Source organism: Pygoscelis adeliae, unplaced genomic scaffold (genome assembly GCF_000699105.1).
Source record: "Pygoscelis adeliae isolate BGI_AS28 unplaced genomic scaffold, ASM69910v1 Scaffold72, whole genome shotgun sequence".
NCBI lineage: Eukaryota > Metazoa > Chordata > Aves > Sphenisciformes > Spheniscidae > Pygoscelis > Pygoscelis adeliae.
In genome coordinates this window covers 4,591,726-4,605,410 of record NW_008824286.1, presented here as the reverse complement: position 1 = coordinate 4,605,410, position 13,685 = coordinate 4,591,726, and the positions used below count along the sequence as shown (strand labels likewise).

The 13,685-nt window shown below is 50.7% G+C and overlaps 1 protein-coding gene across 3 annotated transcripts; it reads left to right on the top strand.

Annotated features, from left to right (window-relative positions):
- The first annotated feature begins 662 nt into the window (after positions 1 to 662).
- Positions 663 to 8,018, top strand: BLCAP (bladder cancer associated protein). 3 transcript variants are annotated; one of them, XM_009318674.1, is made up of 2 exons: positions 663 to 681; positions 6,283 to 8,018. In XM_009318674.1, exon 2 carries the CDS (start codon positions 6,378 to 6,380, stop codon positions 6,639 to 6,641), a length of 264 nt encoding a protein of 87 aa, XP_009316949.1. In that variant the 5' UTR covers positions 663 to 681; positions 6,283 to 6,377; the 3' UTR covers positions 6,642 to 8,018. The 3 variants fall into 3 exon arrangements, with proteins under 3 accessions (XP_009316949.1, XP_009316947.1, XP_009316946.1); XM_009318672.1 differs by lacking the exon at positions 663 to 681 and adding an exon at positions 729 to 826; XM_009318671.1 differs by lacking the exon at positions 663 to 681 and adding an exon at positions 2,777 to 2,857.
- Positions 8,019 to 13,685: the final 5,667 nt, after the last annotated feature.

Sequence of the window (13,685 nt, the reverse complement as noted above, 5' to 3'; positions counted from 1 at the left end):
CCCAAGTCTGTTTTTCCTCCCCTCCCCACCTCTGCTCTCAGAGTCAGGAACATCTCGTAGCTCGCTCTAGCACCTTCCAAAAGCAAACCCAGGCCCGTTTCTCCCTGGAGCCAGACAACTCCCGGACATCCTTTTGTCCAGCAGAGAATACGGCACCCCGCAGTGGTGCTGCGCCCGGCCAGGCACCCTCCCTGCGACCCTGCGGACGCTTTGAGCCGGTTGCAAAGCGAGTTTACAAGCCGTTCTGTTGTATGAACGTTGCTCGTTACACCCTGAACACGCAAGTGCAAGAGAAGATGAAATACAAAGCTCTTAAATGCAGTTCACAATGCACTGAACTCTCCTACACTTCATTAGCCCTGTACTGAAACATTATAATTGATCTCACAAGTACTGTCGTGGCGGGGTAACTTTTGCCCAACCTGTATGTCATAACTCCCCAGAACCCCTTACCAATACTGCATTTCTGCCTCTCTTTACCTGAGACACAGAACAATGGCCTTTATCAGGCTGTATTCAGACTTCTGAAGCCTGTCAAAGGCACAAAAAGGTAGAGAAGAGATCCAAATGAAAAATAATTATGTTTTTCAGGGAACTTGGAATGGGCCTGGAATTCCTGATCTTTGGCAGTTAAACAAAGGCAGAGGGCGGGAATGAGGACCACTGAGAATTAATAAATTGGTACAAATGAAAGTAGCAATACTTCAGATGACAACTGTCGATGTTGACATCTCTTCCCACCACAGAGCTGGCTGACTTAAGGTTCTGCTCCTGTGATTCAGTGTGCAGAGAAACACGGATCATACTGCTGCCTTCCTGCTCACAGGTGGGAGGTTTGTTGGCCCTGGTGCTGTGAGTGCACTGCACTACCTCTGGATACAGGCTAATCAATTCCCCAATCAGTAACGAAGCTCGGAGAGCAGCTATGGAAGTGGTGAAAAGAGTGGCTCAACAGAGGGCCTCCACTTTTCATGAAATGAGTTGCTTCAGCTTGTCTTTAGCTTGAGAAATCAGAACGCTTCGTAACCCCGAGGCTTGGTCAGTCAAGGATTTGCTGCTCTTTTGGAAACTGTTCCAAATTATATTGCAGCATTTCTGAGTCTATGTCAAGTGTTCAAGGCATGAACTTACCAAAGACCGGGGTGAGGCCTTTGCCAAAAATTGAAGACTCACTTTTTCCAGTTGAGTCATACCAGCAGATAAAGCTTTAAAAAAAACCAGAAAAAATAGCAGCAAGGCCAAAAAAAAAAACCCTGAAGAAGTTAAATCCCTGATACTGCAAATAGGTCTTAAAGTTTGAACAGTGGTTCTTGGGTTTTTTAAGAGAGAGGGCTGGCATCTAGAAAGCTGGTCTGCTGTTGCTTTTCTTAGCTGAACTCCTCAAACTCATCACTCGATAGCTCTTTCACCTCTTTTTTTTCCCCCAATGCTTTGGATATTGTGTGTTTTTAGCAGCTGTTTTGGGTGCTACGTGGTATTTGAGAGTTGAACTCGTGCTGGCAGCATGAAGCACTGCCCACACACATCAGTTCAAGTTACATGACTGTGACAGGGTTTTTGATTTAAACAATTTTAAGCAGACTGTACTACAGGTGAGCCTTATAGGTAAGAAACTCAGTGCAAGTCCCTGAGGCTTACTCTAAGTTTATGTGCACTGTGTAACTTGAGAGATTTTTATCTAGACAATGCGGCTTTTCATTCCCAAGCAGAAACTTTGGCTTCTGGGAAAGGGGGAGATTGGCACCAGCACCCCCCAATAAAAAGGTTACTCAGTCTTTTTATTGCAGACCTTTCAGCTGCCAGCCTGGGTGACTGTTTCTGTAGCATCTGCTGGGGAAGTTCCTTGCAGACAGCACGGGCTTAATAGCTGCCTTAGTAGGGTCTGAACAAGCTTACCTTTTAAGTGCTTAGTGAAAGCCGGCTGATTATTGTCCCCTGTCAGGGTAAATTGACTGTTAAGGAATTAAGACATTCTTGAGAAAGGTACAGACTTTGTGTTGGCATACTGATGTATAAAACCTATGGTGTAGGAACACTTCTCGGCCTCTTAATTGCTGAATTAGCTTGCAGAATATCAAGGAACAGCTTCCTAGCTCCTCAGATGGATTTATTCTAAAATGTGACCGATCGATTGCAAGGCACTACAGACTTGCACTGTGCTACTCACTTTTGACTTGTCATAATTAAAATTGTTTCTGGCTGAGAAAGGTGTGCCGCTACCCTTGCACTGGAATTTGAAAATCCTCCCCACAAACATGTGCCAGTAGGACCTGCTGGTTTTGAATGGTCTTGGGAGGGAAGATGACAGAAGGAAGGGCTGTGAACACGATGGAAGCCGATTAATAAGCACGTGGAAAAGTATTGGTGTTTGCTTACTGATGAGGTGCGCAGGGAACCTCCCCAGGCTGCTCTTCTGCCCGCAGTAACCGGCAGGGAGGAGGCTTTGGCAGCACATGGAGATCAGACGGAGTGCTGACTGCGGGGAGAGCAGCGGGAGCATCGCCTGCTCTCCGCTGCTGAGGGGTCTGAAACAAGTTCAAGTGGCTCTAAGAGCTGCGGAGGAGCAAAAGGAGGCAGTGGTGGTGCGATGAAAAGGAGCCGCCTGGTAAACATGAGTGGCCGCCAAGTCAGATGACTTGAGCGGGAGCACGAGAGCAGTCTTGAGGATAGGAGGACACCAGGCTGGCTAAGGACAGAGATGAGTCAGGCAGGGGAGAACAAGAGCAACTGGTTGAGGAAAAGCAGGATGCGGTTGTGAAACAGGAGGCTGGTAGAAATACTGTTGGGTGACAGGTTCTTATTTGCTCTGGGACGTGGTAATCTTTAGCTTGGATCGTGAGGAGGGGACAAAGACAAGGTAGGAATTTTTCATTTGCAACTTTCACCTTGCTTGAGAATCTAGGCAAAACTGAATATTGTTATGGCTTCAGGAAGGGACCGCCTATCCTGGGCACCAAGGAGAGTGGTAGTTCCCTGCTCAGTAAAGAGTTGGTAGCAGGAGACGCTGTTTCTCTTTGATCAATAGCGTGGAAAGAGAACTCAGTCTCATTGCCAGCTGTATAAAGGAACCTCCAGTGAAGAGCACATATCTTCCTAGTGGGAAGTCCCTTGAGGAAGATAGAGCTGCAGAAGTCTCTAGTAGTAGGTACCTTATCTAGGATCAGCTGTGGGATCCAGCAAAGGGTCTTCAACCTTTAACTGGTGGATAGCAAAGGGGCACATGAAAATACAAGCAAACTGACTACAGATACGAGACTAATGGTTCAAACGTCTGCGTTCGTTAGAAGTCCAAGAGGTTTGCAGATTGAAGGGCATTGACATTGAAACTTCATAGTAAAAAATAACCACTATTAAATGGTTCTTTATTCTGCAGAGTGGTTGCATTGATTGCTACAAGCAACTGGCTCTTCCAGGAAATACCAGTATTTAAAAATGGGTAACTTGTTCTGAGGTGGATTTGTGTTTGTAGGAAGCGTTTAGGTAATGCTTACGCACTTAGAATCAACTCACTGTTTAGAGCATTATTGCTTAAGTCTGTGCCGTGGTGAGGAGGCCAGACCGCAGAGTTAAACGCGGGTACATCATGAATTATAATTATACTCTTAAACTGTAGTCAGTTGTAAAGTTGGGGGGCTAAAGGCTCGATAGCGACGTGTGGCCTTATTAAAGTTGAAAGATTTGACATTAGTCCTGGAAGATTCTAGAGCTTTGTTCCAGCCTTGTGCTCTTCTGACAGGCACATCATCTTAGGTTGTTTTTTTTATCCATTTCTTTACTCTAGAGACAGAAAGCCCAAAGCAACTGCCTGTAGGCACTTAAAAGCTTCAGGAAGGGGTGACCCAAAGACTGTGGCACATGTCCAGCTACAGAAGTCAAGCTGATGTGATTTCAGGGCTGGATCTAGCAAAAGTACGACATGATGTTTATGCAGTGATTTGTACTGCTCAGTGTTGGGAGCACTTGGGAGGGAAAGACCATGGGAAACTTCCAGGAAGGAACATTTCAGGAGGATTAAGGCAGCTGCAGATCATTGATTTGGTACAACTTTGTTGTATTCAATACAATCTGAACTGAAAAGTTGGGTGGTGGGGTTTAATTACCTGTCTGTTCAAATATTTGTTGTTAAATCTTTTCTCTCCATTCTTCCCCTTGGGAAAAAGTCATCTAATACTTCTGCGGTACTTTTACTCCAGGAACATCTAAGCGATTCACAAAGGCTAGCAGACAGCATGTTTTGTTATGAAATAAGTAATCCTTATTTCCAGTTTATAGACAGGGAAAACAGGCTTGGGACTAGACTTGCCCTTAAAGATATGAGGGAGTGACCTGCATAAAACAGGACTAACATTGGGAGTTTTATTCCTTTCACTTGACTTTATCCATATTGCAATGTAAAATAACTTCTTCCTTATCCTTTGGCTGCCTACCTGCAGCTTAGTTTTACTAATTGAACCCCAACTGCCCTCTCTGCTGGAGGGCACTCTTGCAGGAGCGCCAGCACAACATGCTTTCCCCAAATACTCTTAATTTGTTTGCCCCTGTGGAGATTTTGGCCTGCATTCTCTATCACTAACATTAAAATAGATCCTGCTGCTAAGAACACAGGATGGCAGCGTGCTTCCTGCTTCTGACAGAGCCGGTTGGTACCTACGAGCTTACAGAGCTGTAAGACAAGTCTGACCTCAGTGTTTTTTTGGAAGAGAACCGTGTGTGGTTTTCTCTTGGCTTTTCTGTGCAATCCCTCATTCTCCCTCCCTTCACCAGGAAATCCCTTCTCCTGCCAACAGGAGCCAGAGGAATGTGCTGTTTGTTTACCTTCTCACTCCTTCATCCTACTAACCTTCCCACCCCCCAGTTGTAATCCTAACAGGCTCGGCTCAGTCTTTCATCCTTCTGACAGAGCACTGCTCAGTTGAGTATTTTCAGATACAAGGATTGCTGCAAGAAGCTGCTCTGACGAGGGTCTGCTTAGCGTGGGTGAGGCCGTGGCATTCTGCAAGGCTGGGGCTGTCCTCTCGCCTGTCTTTCTGTGCCCTGGCTGGCAGCTGCTTTGTTCAGTATCGCTGCATGTCATCATGATGTGCTGCAGGATAGCAGGGAAGAGCACGCTTCCCAAGCTCTTCCCTTTTCCAGCGTTGCCCTGCGTGGTTTTCCCTTTTTGGGGTAATAAGCTAGGAGTCTCGATCTACCCGCTTCTCATAGTTTCCCTACTGCGTGAACTGAAGGAAGTCTTCCAGTTACTCCCTCCCAACAGTATTGATATCTTCTAACCTGACCTGCTATTGCTATCCCAGACTGCTAAACTTCATTCTTTGGTCCCCTTTCAACAGTTCTGGCTCTGTAAAAACACCTGTAAGGCATTTATTATTTTTAAAACCATCTGAAATTCTTGGATGAGGATGTTTGAACTGTTTAGAAAGAAAAAAAACCCCACACACTTAGTGTAGTTGATGTGGTTGCTAGAGGTAGCAGCTTGTTTTCTGGACTTGTAGTGTGATGCCATCCCTGGTTAGAGAAGCCCTTAAAGCTCACTGTTGCCACGGGGTTTTACAATAATCCAAGTGAAGAAATCCTGTGTTTACAGCACTTAGGAAAATTGCCATTTTGAGACTCTCCCCTCTTTGATCTATTCACATACTTTGTCTTATCTGACTTTAGCTGATTGGCAAGGATTATAAATCCCTTAAGCAGGGACTGTCCTCCCCTTTGTTTTGCAGCCTGGACGCTGTCGGGGCTTTCCTGGGTAGGTACATGTATAGCTTGAATTTTACACTGTCCTGCTGGAAGACTTTATAATGGGTCTGTGCCTGGGGAGGAAGCAGTTTGTGCGCTTAACACTTCCTAGACACTACTTGGTTAACACTTCTTTGTAGCACCTAATAGTTTACCCCTCACTTGCATTTCTTTATACCATTGCTCAAGTCTTCGGACTGTCTTGGATAAATACAGGCTGCAGCAGCTTGTTTTCCTTTCTGTTTTCCCCTCTCCCTTTCTGTTCCTGCACTGTGCTAAAGAAAAGGGTCTCAACTGTTAGCCTGGTAAAAGCCTGAGAAACAGAGCACGTAAGGGATATACTTCTACACCAGCAATAGATAATCACGTCCCCGGTGGTTCGGAAGGCAGGAAAGTTTCCACCAGCTCTGAGACACACCAGAATTTAGTATTAGGAGTTTGAGCATCAGCATACGATGCTTGGGAGTAAATGAAGCTGTATGGGAAGAATGTCTGTTGATCTTTTTGCTGTGTTTCTTTGACAGTCTGACATTTTACCCCTCCCTACAGAACAGCCTGACCGCCTGCCTGCCAGAGGAGTTGCTGGAGACTGTTCTGGAGCACACCTGATTGCTGGTGCCACAAGGCCCCGCCAGCCAGCCACAATGTACTGCCTTCAGTGGTTGCTACCTGTCCTGCTCATACCCAAGCCCCTCAACCCAGCGTTGTGGTTCAGTCACTCAATGTTCATGGGCTTCTACCTGCTCAGTTTCCTCCTGGAACGGAAACCTTGCACGATTTGTGCCTTGGTCTTCCTGGCAGCTCTGTTCCTCATCTGCTACAGCTGCTGGGGGAACTGCTTCTTGTATCACTGCACAGGATCCCAGTTGCCAGAATCAGCTCACGATCCCAGCATAGTGGGCACCTAGAAAACAATAATCTTCCAGTCTGCTGAGGGCTCTTGTTTTGCTTTTAAAAAGGGGGTGGGCTAGGGAGGAGGGGGGGTGTTAGGCATGTGACTGGAGTAAAAACAGCCTGTTTCCTGTAACTGTTTGTGGACTAGAGTGGTAAATTCCTCCCGCTCTGCCTGTGAAATTCGACTTGTTTACTGTGTGAACTCTGGCAGCACCACCTGCTTTTTTAGAAGCAGAAATCGTTTTGTTTGGGTTTTTTTTTTTCCCCCCCTTCCCGTAGCACCGGGAACAGACACCAGCCCTCCTAACTGAGAACTGGTGGAGGACCGAGCTGCTGGCCTCTGCCCAGCTGTTGCGTGGTGGTGGAGTTGTGTGTCACTCACTTGTCTGCATTAGGCCACGGTGGTCTAACTCAGGGCTTTCGGCCCACTGATTCTGCTCAAGTAGCTACAAGATTCTCTCCATCTTTCTCTTTGTGGGGAGCCAGCCTTCCCGCCTTGCTGATCAAGGGCAAGCTCGACAGCTCACAGATGCACTTGGCCAAAAGCTGCTGGAGCCAGAGGCAGTTGAGTCATCTCCTCCTCCTCAGCCTGCCAAAGAGATGCGTGCACTGCCGAAGTGCTTTCCGAACTACTTACGCTCCGAGATCATAGCCTGAAAGCCTCAGTTGTGCTGCTGCTTTTATAAAGCCTCGCAGGTAGTAGCGACTGTCTCTTCCCCTCTTCCTAGGGGTTTCCAGGGTTTACCGAGGTATTGACTGTTGGGATAAAGAACCAGTATGCTGCAAGATGCAGGGTTTTGAAAGCCACTGTGAACCTCACCCTATAAAACTCATGGTAGCCCAAAAAGCCAGGTGTGAGCGGGGCAGGAGAGGATCCCGAGGTGGAGGCATGGCTCGAAGCAGTAAATGCTTCAGCCATTTTTAGTCATAATGCTTTCGGGCCAGGGGTGACAGAAGGTGCTGGTGCTACTGACTGGTTAAGGGAGGAGGCTAGAGGAGCACCTGGTGTCTCCATCTCCCCTAGCAGAAGGGTGACAAGAAGCCTAGGTGGTGGTGGGTCAGTCCTACGGCCACAGCTGTGCAGAGCTCCACACTGCATACATGACTGTGCAGCCGTGGCTCCTGGGGAGCCCAACCTGGGGCAGAAGTTTGTGAGATGCCTTAGAGGTTCACACAAAATACTGTCTCTAAACTTTAAAGGGTTCCTTCCCCTTTGCCATCTGTTTGTCTTTACTTCAGTCTCATAGGGGAGAGCAGAAGTGGCTGTTGCTGTCCCGAGGAAGTTCAAGTTATGAGGTTGTGAAACTCCCAGAGTATTGTTTGTTCATTGCACAGCTGTTCAAAACGTTTAATAAAGCTTTATAAACTTTGGTCTGTGGCCTCCTGCCCAGCATGACGCATTGGCTGTTCATCGCAGATGCCTTAGCCCAGCAATCATGTGTCTGTATTGTTCTGTTCCCAGCACAGTAACCCTGAAGAGTCTCCAGCAAGAGGCAGGGCCCGTTTGCCCTGTAGCTCCCAGTACTGACTCTTCTCGTTAACTCTTTAACCTGACTGTGGGCAGACTGAGAACCATACTGGCGATTCCTAAACAGACTCATTTTACACACAACACAGGAGGTCGCTTCTGGTTGTGTCTGCACTTATGTGACAGATTCTTCCTTTCCTTACCGCCTACGAAATTAAACCGCAGAGCCATGTCCCGAAAGCCGCTAATCCCCAACGCCAGCGGTAAAAGTGTTATCTGCCAGGGGCCTAGGCGGTGTAAGCCCGTCCCATGACACCACGTCTTCCCGACCTGTCCCCCTGCTGTGGGCAGAGACCGGGCCACAACCCGACTGCCATGAGCCAGCCAGGGGGGAGATTCAGTTGTGTCGGCCCTTCCCCAGCTTTGGCCCTGACCCTGTGTAGTACCGGGGGCAGAAGGGGAACACGCGCTGCAGCCAGACACGGGACTGTCGGATCATGGCACCCAGGAGCACCTCAGGGGGTTAAAGGGCATAGGAGCCGTGCTGCTGGAGCCAAAACCAGCTGCTTCTACCTTTGCTCCGAAGCCCTGAAGACCAAGTCCGAGCTGGAAAGGGTTCAGGGCATATCAGTGTTTACGTGTTTAAAAAAAGAAAAAGTGTGTGCCACATCACCAAGAATAGATATGACAGCTCTGTCACCTGTCAGGCTGAGGGAAATCCTGGTAGCTGTCACGTCAGCTGCAGCATAAAAACCAAATAGAGGAAGGCCTCTCATTTGCAAGCTATGGCAAGACTGTTGTCTGCGCTCTGAGCAACTTTTAAGTTTAAATTTAAGCTAATGCAGTCGGTTCTCTTAAGAGTACGTTTTTGTTGCTAACTAGCCAAGTTGCACTCTACAGCAATTTGAATAAATCCTAGCCACGAAGCCAGACAGTCCTTTGGACGAGAGCAAGCCCTGGCTTTGTACATGGGGTTCAAGACACAACACTGCTGCAGGCTTTCCCTTCTGCGAGACCCAGCTTGGAGGAAAAACTACTTCAAAAGAGGGAGGCTGCTGGTCTAGCGACAGGAGAGATCTCGGCAAACTGATGTGTATGAAACCTACTTTTTACAGCCCTTCCACCCCAACCATAGTTAAAGAGCAGTCTTTGATATGCACGCAGCCCTCACCAGCACACTGTCTTACCCTCTTTAGGGCACTGAGATACCATCTTCATTTTAAAGATAGAAAATTAAAGCAACTTCATCGTGGTCAGACAGAAAGCCTCAGGCAGAGTGAGGAACCCAACCAGGTCTCGCATCCCATGCTAATGCCCTGCTCGTCCTCTGTAAAGAGACCATGAAAAACCAGCCTGCGACTGCAGAACAGGTCGAACCCGATGGCTTTTGAAAAGCATCATCACAGCTTCCCTGCTTGTGCACCGCAAATTGGGCTGAGCCCGTACAGACGCAGCACCTGTGCTCTCGGGCAGGCGCTTGCTGGCTGCACGGAAGAAAGCTCAGAGGAGATGTTTCGCCCTGGTCTCAAAGAGCTGCTCTGCCAGGAGAGCAGTGGGCTCTGTCCCCTGGTATCCTGGAGGCACCAAGGGGCCTCTGCATGGGGACCGCACCAGTGGGCAGTCGGTCCGGGGGACAGCTACACCAGTGACTCCAAAAGCAGTGGGGTCTAAAACACAACTGCTGTGTTGTGCCAGGTCCCATCAAGCCTGGACACCGCCCTCAAGGGCTTTGGCGCAGAGCAAGTCTCATCACCTTGCTGTATTATAAAGTGTCCATCTGCCTGGTGCTCCCTGGATACAGGGAGCAGGAGCCTTAAGCTGTTCCTTTGTCTTTCCATTTGAAGGAGAGATCATTTTCTTTTCCAGGTCACGTAACAGATCAGTGACAAAGCAGGGTCAGGAAAGGAAAAAAGCCAAACCCAGGCTCAGATCCCTAGAAACAGAGATGCAGCACAGCTCAGGCAGACCTTGGGCTCCTCACTGCAGCCTCGGGGTCTGGGGGCTTCTCACTCCCCTCCTCACCACTGGTCAGGGAGAGGCAGTATCCCAAGATGAGCAACTGGGACACCACGAGGCTTCCCATGGAGAAGGTTTGGCTGTGACTGCCAGACTGGTATGGCTTTTGGAACCCTAGAACTGCTGGATATCCATGTTGGTGCATCTCATCTCAGGGGCTGATGTTTGGCAGTCGAGATCCCTGGCACCGCTTGGGGTGCAGGTAGGGAACCAGCTGTCTGGGGCCACCACAGCCACCAGCCGCTCTCCCAGTGCCTGCCCGTCCGTCCCTGGGTCTTGCTGGGCGATTAGTGCCTCCTGCCTGGATGCTCTCCCTGCTTACCCTGAGACAAGCCCACAATGTGGCCTTATTAACTTAGCAGCAGACGAAGGAGAGAGGTTGATCCCACTGAGAAGCTGTTTGGGCTGGAAGCACCCACCAGCCAGCTCAGAGGCAGCTAAGTCCAGAGGTGCAGCCCCGCCGCCAATAGCACCGGGCTCCCACGGCCTCCAACCTCGTCCCCTTGTGCTGTTACCCTGGGGCTGGTCCAGCCAAACCTCCCCCCAAGCCAGGGAAGCCACAAATATCACTCAGGGCCACAGAGAGCCCTGCCAGCACCCTTTGGTCTTGCCTGTCTCTCGCTCCTTGCACCGGAGCGGTTTCCTAGCCCTCAGCCACCGAGGGAGGCAAGCTACACATCAGGTAAGGACTTTAGCCCTTCCCTTGGGAGCTTGGAGATTAACCCTTGGCAAGAGGATTTTGCTACTCCTCCGAGCAAAGGCAAATCCTCTGGTAGTGGGGCAAGGGAGGATGGATGGCTCGGGTGCCACCCAGACCTGCTGCTGGGGGGGGATGAGATCTGAGTGGCAGAGTCCACAGGGGACAGAGACTGGCTTTGTCCTCTGAGTTGATGCGTGCCGGCAGCCTCCCGTTCACCCCTTGCTACCAGCGAGCAGCAGGCACAGGGGCTACCAGCGAGCAGCAGGCACAGCGGGGGCTGGAGCAGCACGGCCAGCGGGACCTGAGAGCCTGGCACCGGGACACAGCCCTGCTCCTGCCTCAAGAGCCCTTCTGCTGGGTCTGGGCTGTGGGAGAGACCCCAGACCTGCAGCACTGCCCAGGATTTGCTCTGGGGGAATTCTCAACGCGTGGAGCAGTTCGGGGCTGCCCCCCACATACTCACAAGCATTTTTCCCCCTTTATCCTCTGGCAGCCTGGATCAAGAGCCAGGACTTACTGCGCTTTGGGGGTGCTACCGCTGAGCTTTGGGGAAAGCGTAGGGGATGTTCAGGCCAAACAATTCATCCTTGCAATTTTAGAAACCCATTGCCAGCACAAACTGCCTAGCACAGGACCCCCACCCCCTCACCACCCTAACACCCAAATCCTCTCCCAGGCTTACAGGGCGCAACACGAGCGTGAAGCAAACAGCAAGATTAAGTCCATTAAAGGAGGCACGTGGTGTAATCCCCAGGCGCATCTGCCCGGCTCAGGCTGGGGATGCCTGGCAGGGGCTCCCGCTGGTCCGAGCGGATCCCGGCAGCGATTCCCATCTCACACCTCCTGGGCCAGCAAGCCTCTGCCCCTCCAGACTAACGTCACCCCCTTCCCATGACTGGCCTCTACAAAGGACTTGGGAGTCGAGAGGGATGTCACCGAGGAGGGTCAACTGCCCTGACCATCCTTTTAAGACGCTTTGGCTGCCACCGAGGCTGACGACCGGACACAGCGAAGGGGACAGAGAGAGGAGGAAGCGAGCAGTGTCATAGGCAGGGCTGAAGTACCAAAATCTGGTCCCCTCATCCCCTGGGCACCACCCACCACAGACACCCACACTGCCCCAGGGCTCGGAGTAGACTGCAGCACCCTGGCCTCCCCGCTCCCAAGCAGCAATGCTGAAGGTGCAAAACCAAGGGCTGGAGGAGTCTCCGCCCCAGCTCCCCTCCCAGGGGTGACCTTGCCAATCCACCCCCAGCCCACACATTGCACACGGACCAAGGGACTTGCCAACAAGAGATAATCCCTCAATCGCTTCATTGCTTTAAAGAGAAGCAAAACAAAGCATTAAACATTTCAGGTGATAAGACTGAGTCACTTACCAGCCCAAGGAGGAGCGAGCAGCTGCATGCCAGCGCCGAGCAGCCAGACCCAGGGGCTCGGGGCACTAAAGCCACCCCAGGCTGTGGTAGTGGTGAAGGAGCATCAGGAGGAGGAGCAGCAGCCACCACCCTGCTTTCAGAGAGCCTACTCCCCCCCAGTGCTGTGCTATATATCAATTACTTAATCACTGAGTGAGGGATCCCAATCAGCACCCACTAATTATCCTAACAAAGCAGGCCTGCTTTTTGTAGTTGCTGATGAAGCAGATTCTGCTGTGAAGGGAGGGCTGCCCCCCGTGCTGTCCCCCCCCAGCCCAGCCGATGGGGGTTGGCAGTCAGGTCTCCTGCCTGTTGGGCTTGGGGCAGCTCCGCCGGCCCTGGCTTTGGCCAGATCAATGTGCACACCAGGGTCACCATGTCACTCGCAGCCCCATGGGGGCCAGTGCTCCCTGTGTGTGGGCAGGGTCCCAGATGTCCCAGCATGCAGAGGCTGGGAAGCACTGATGGACGCAGCGGAGGAGCCCCTGGGGTCCCTCACGGCTAACGCTGCATGCCGGCAGCACGTGCCACAGCCCTCCGCTCAGCCTTGATGGCTGCAGCTGGGATCCCACCGGCGATGCAGGCTGCGTCCCAGCTCAGCTCGGAGCACGTTGGCCTGATTCTGCTGCCACCATGGCAGTGATTTCCCGCCAGAGAGGTCTGGGCATGGGGAGTTCGCCCATCACCGCCAGCCGGCTGTCCCCGGCCCTTGGAGCAGGAGGGACGCGATGGATGAGGCTCCTCTTGCAGGAGCAGGCACTGGGACTGCGCTGGACCACGAGCCCATGTGGGGAGACGGGAATGGCTCCAGCAGCACAGAAGTGGCACCAGAGCCCAGAAACATCGGCCAGAAAGAGCCCCTGAAGCACCAGGAGCCACACATGGATGTTGCACGTGCTCCAGGAAGCACCGACTCCTGTAACAGGGATGCTAAGAAGTCCTCTCATACACTAGCTACACTTTTTTTTTGTGAGGTCTGTTTGTATTTAATTATCAAATTGCAAAGTATTTACATCAACATTAGAGTTTCAAAGCATCTCCACCCACCACCACCCACAAAGCTGGACCTTTTCTGTTTTTTTTCCAAAGTTTTATTATTATCCAAAAAAAAAAAAAAAAAAGCTAAATATTTTACTTCGACACTGAAAAAGGCAGGTGGGGGGAAAGGGGAGCTGGGGAGAGAGAGACACAGATCCACATGTTCTCTGCATAGTTGGTTGGAGATCTTACAAAACACTGTTTAAAAAAAATGGTAACAGCAGAGGAGCATCACTTGTAGGGCGTTACTGACCCCGGGAAGCCAAAGAGCATCCTTAGGTGGGGGTTCCCCTCTAGAGTTTATTGGCTTAAAAAATAAATTGGCAGACGACAATGGTGATAGAGGAGAGGCTCTCGATCTCCGGGTCGTGCCAGCTGCAGCGGCGAGTCCGGAGATGCTGGGTCCCGCCAAAACCAC

What these genes read in the sequence shown, in the direction of transcription:
- BLCAP (XM_009318674.1), top strand. Translation starts at nt 6,378, where the DNA reads ATGTACTGCCTTCAGTGGTTGCTACCTGTCCTGCTCATACCCAAGCCC.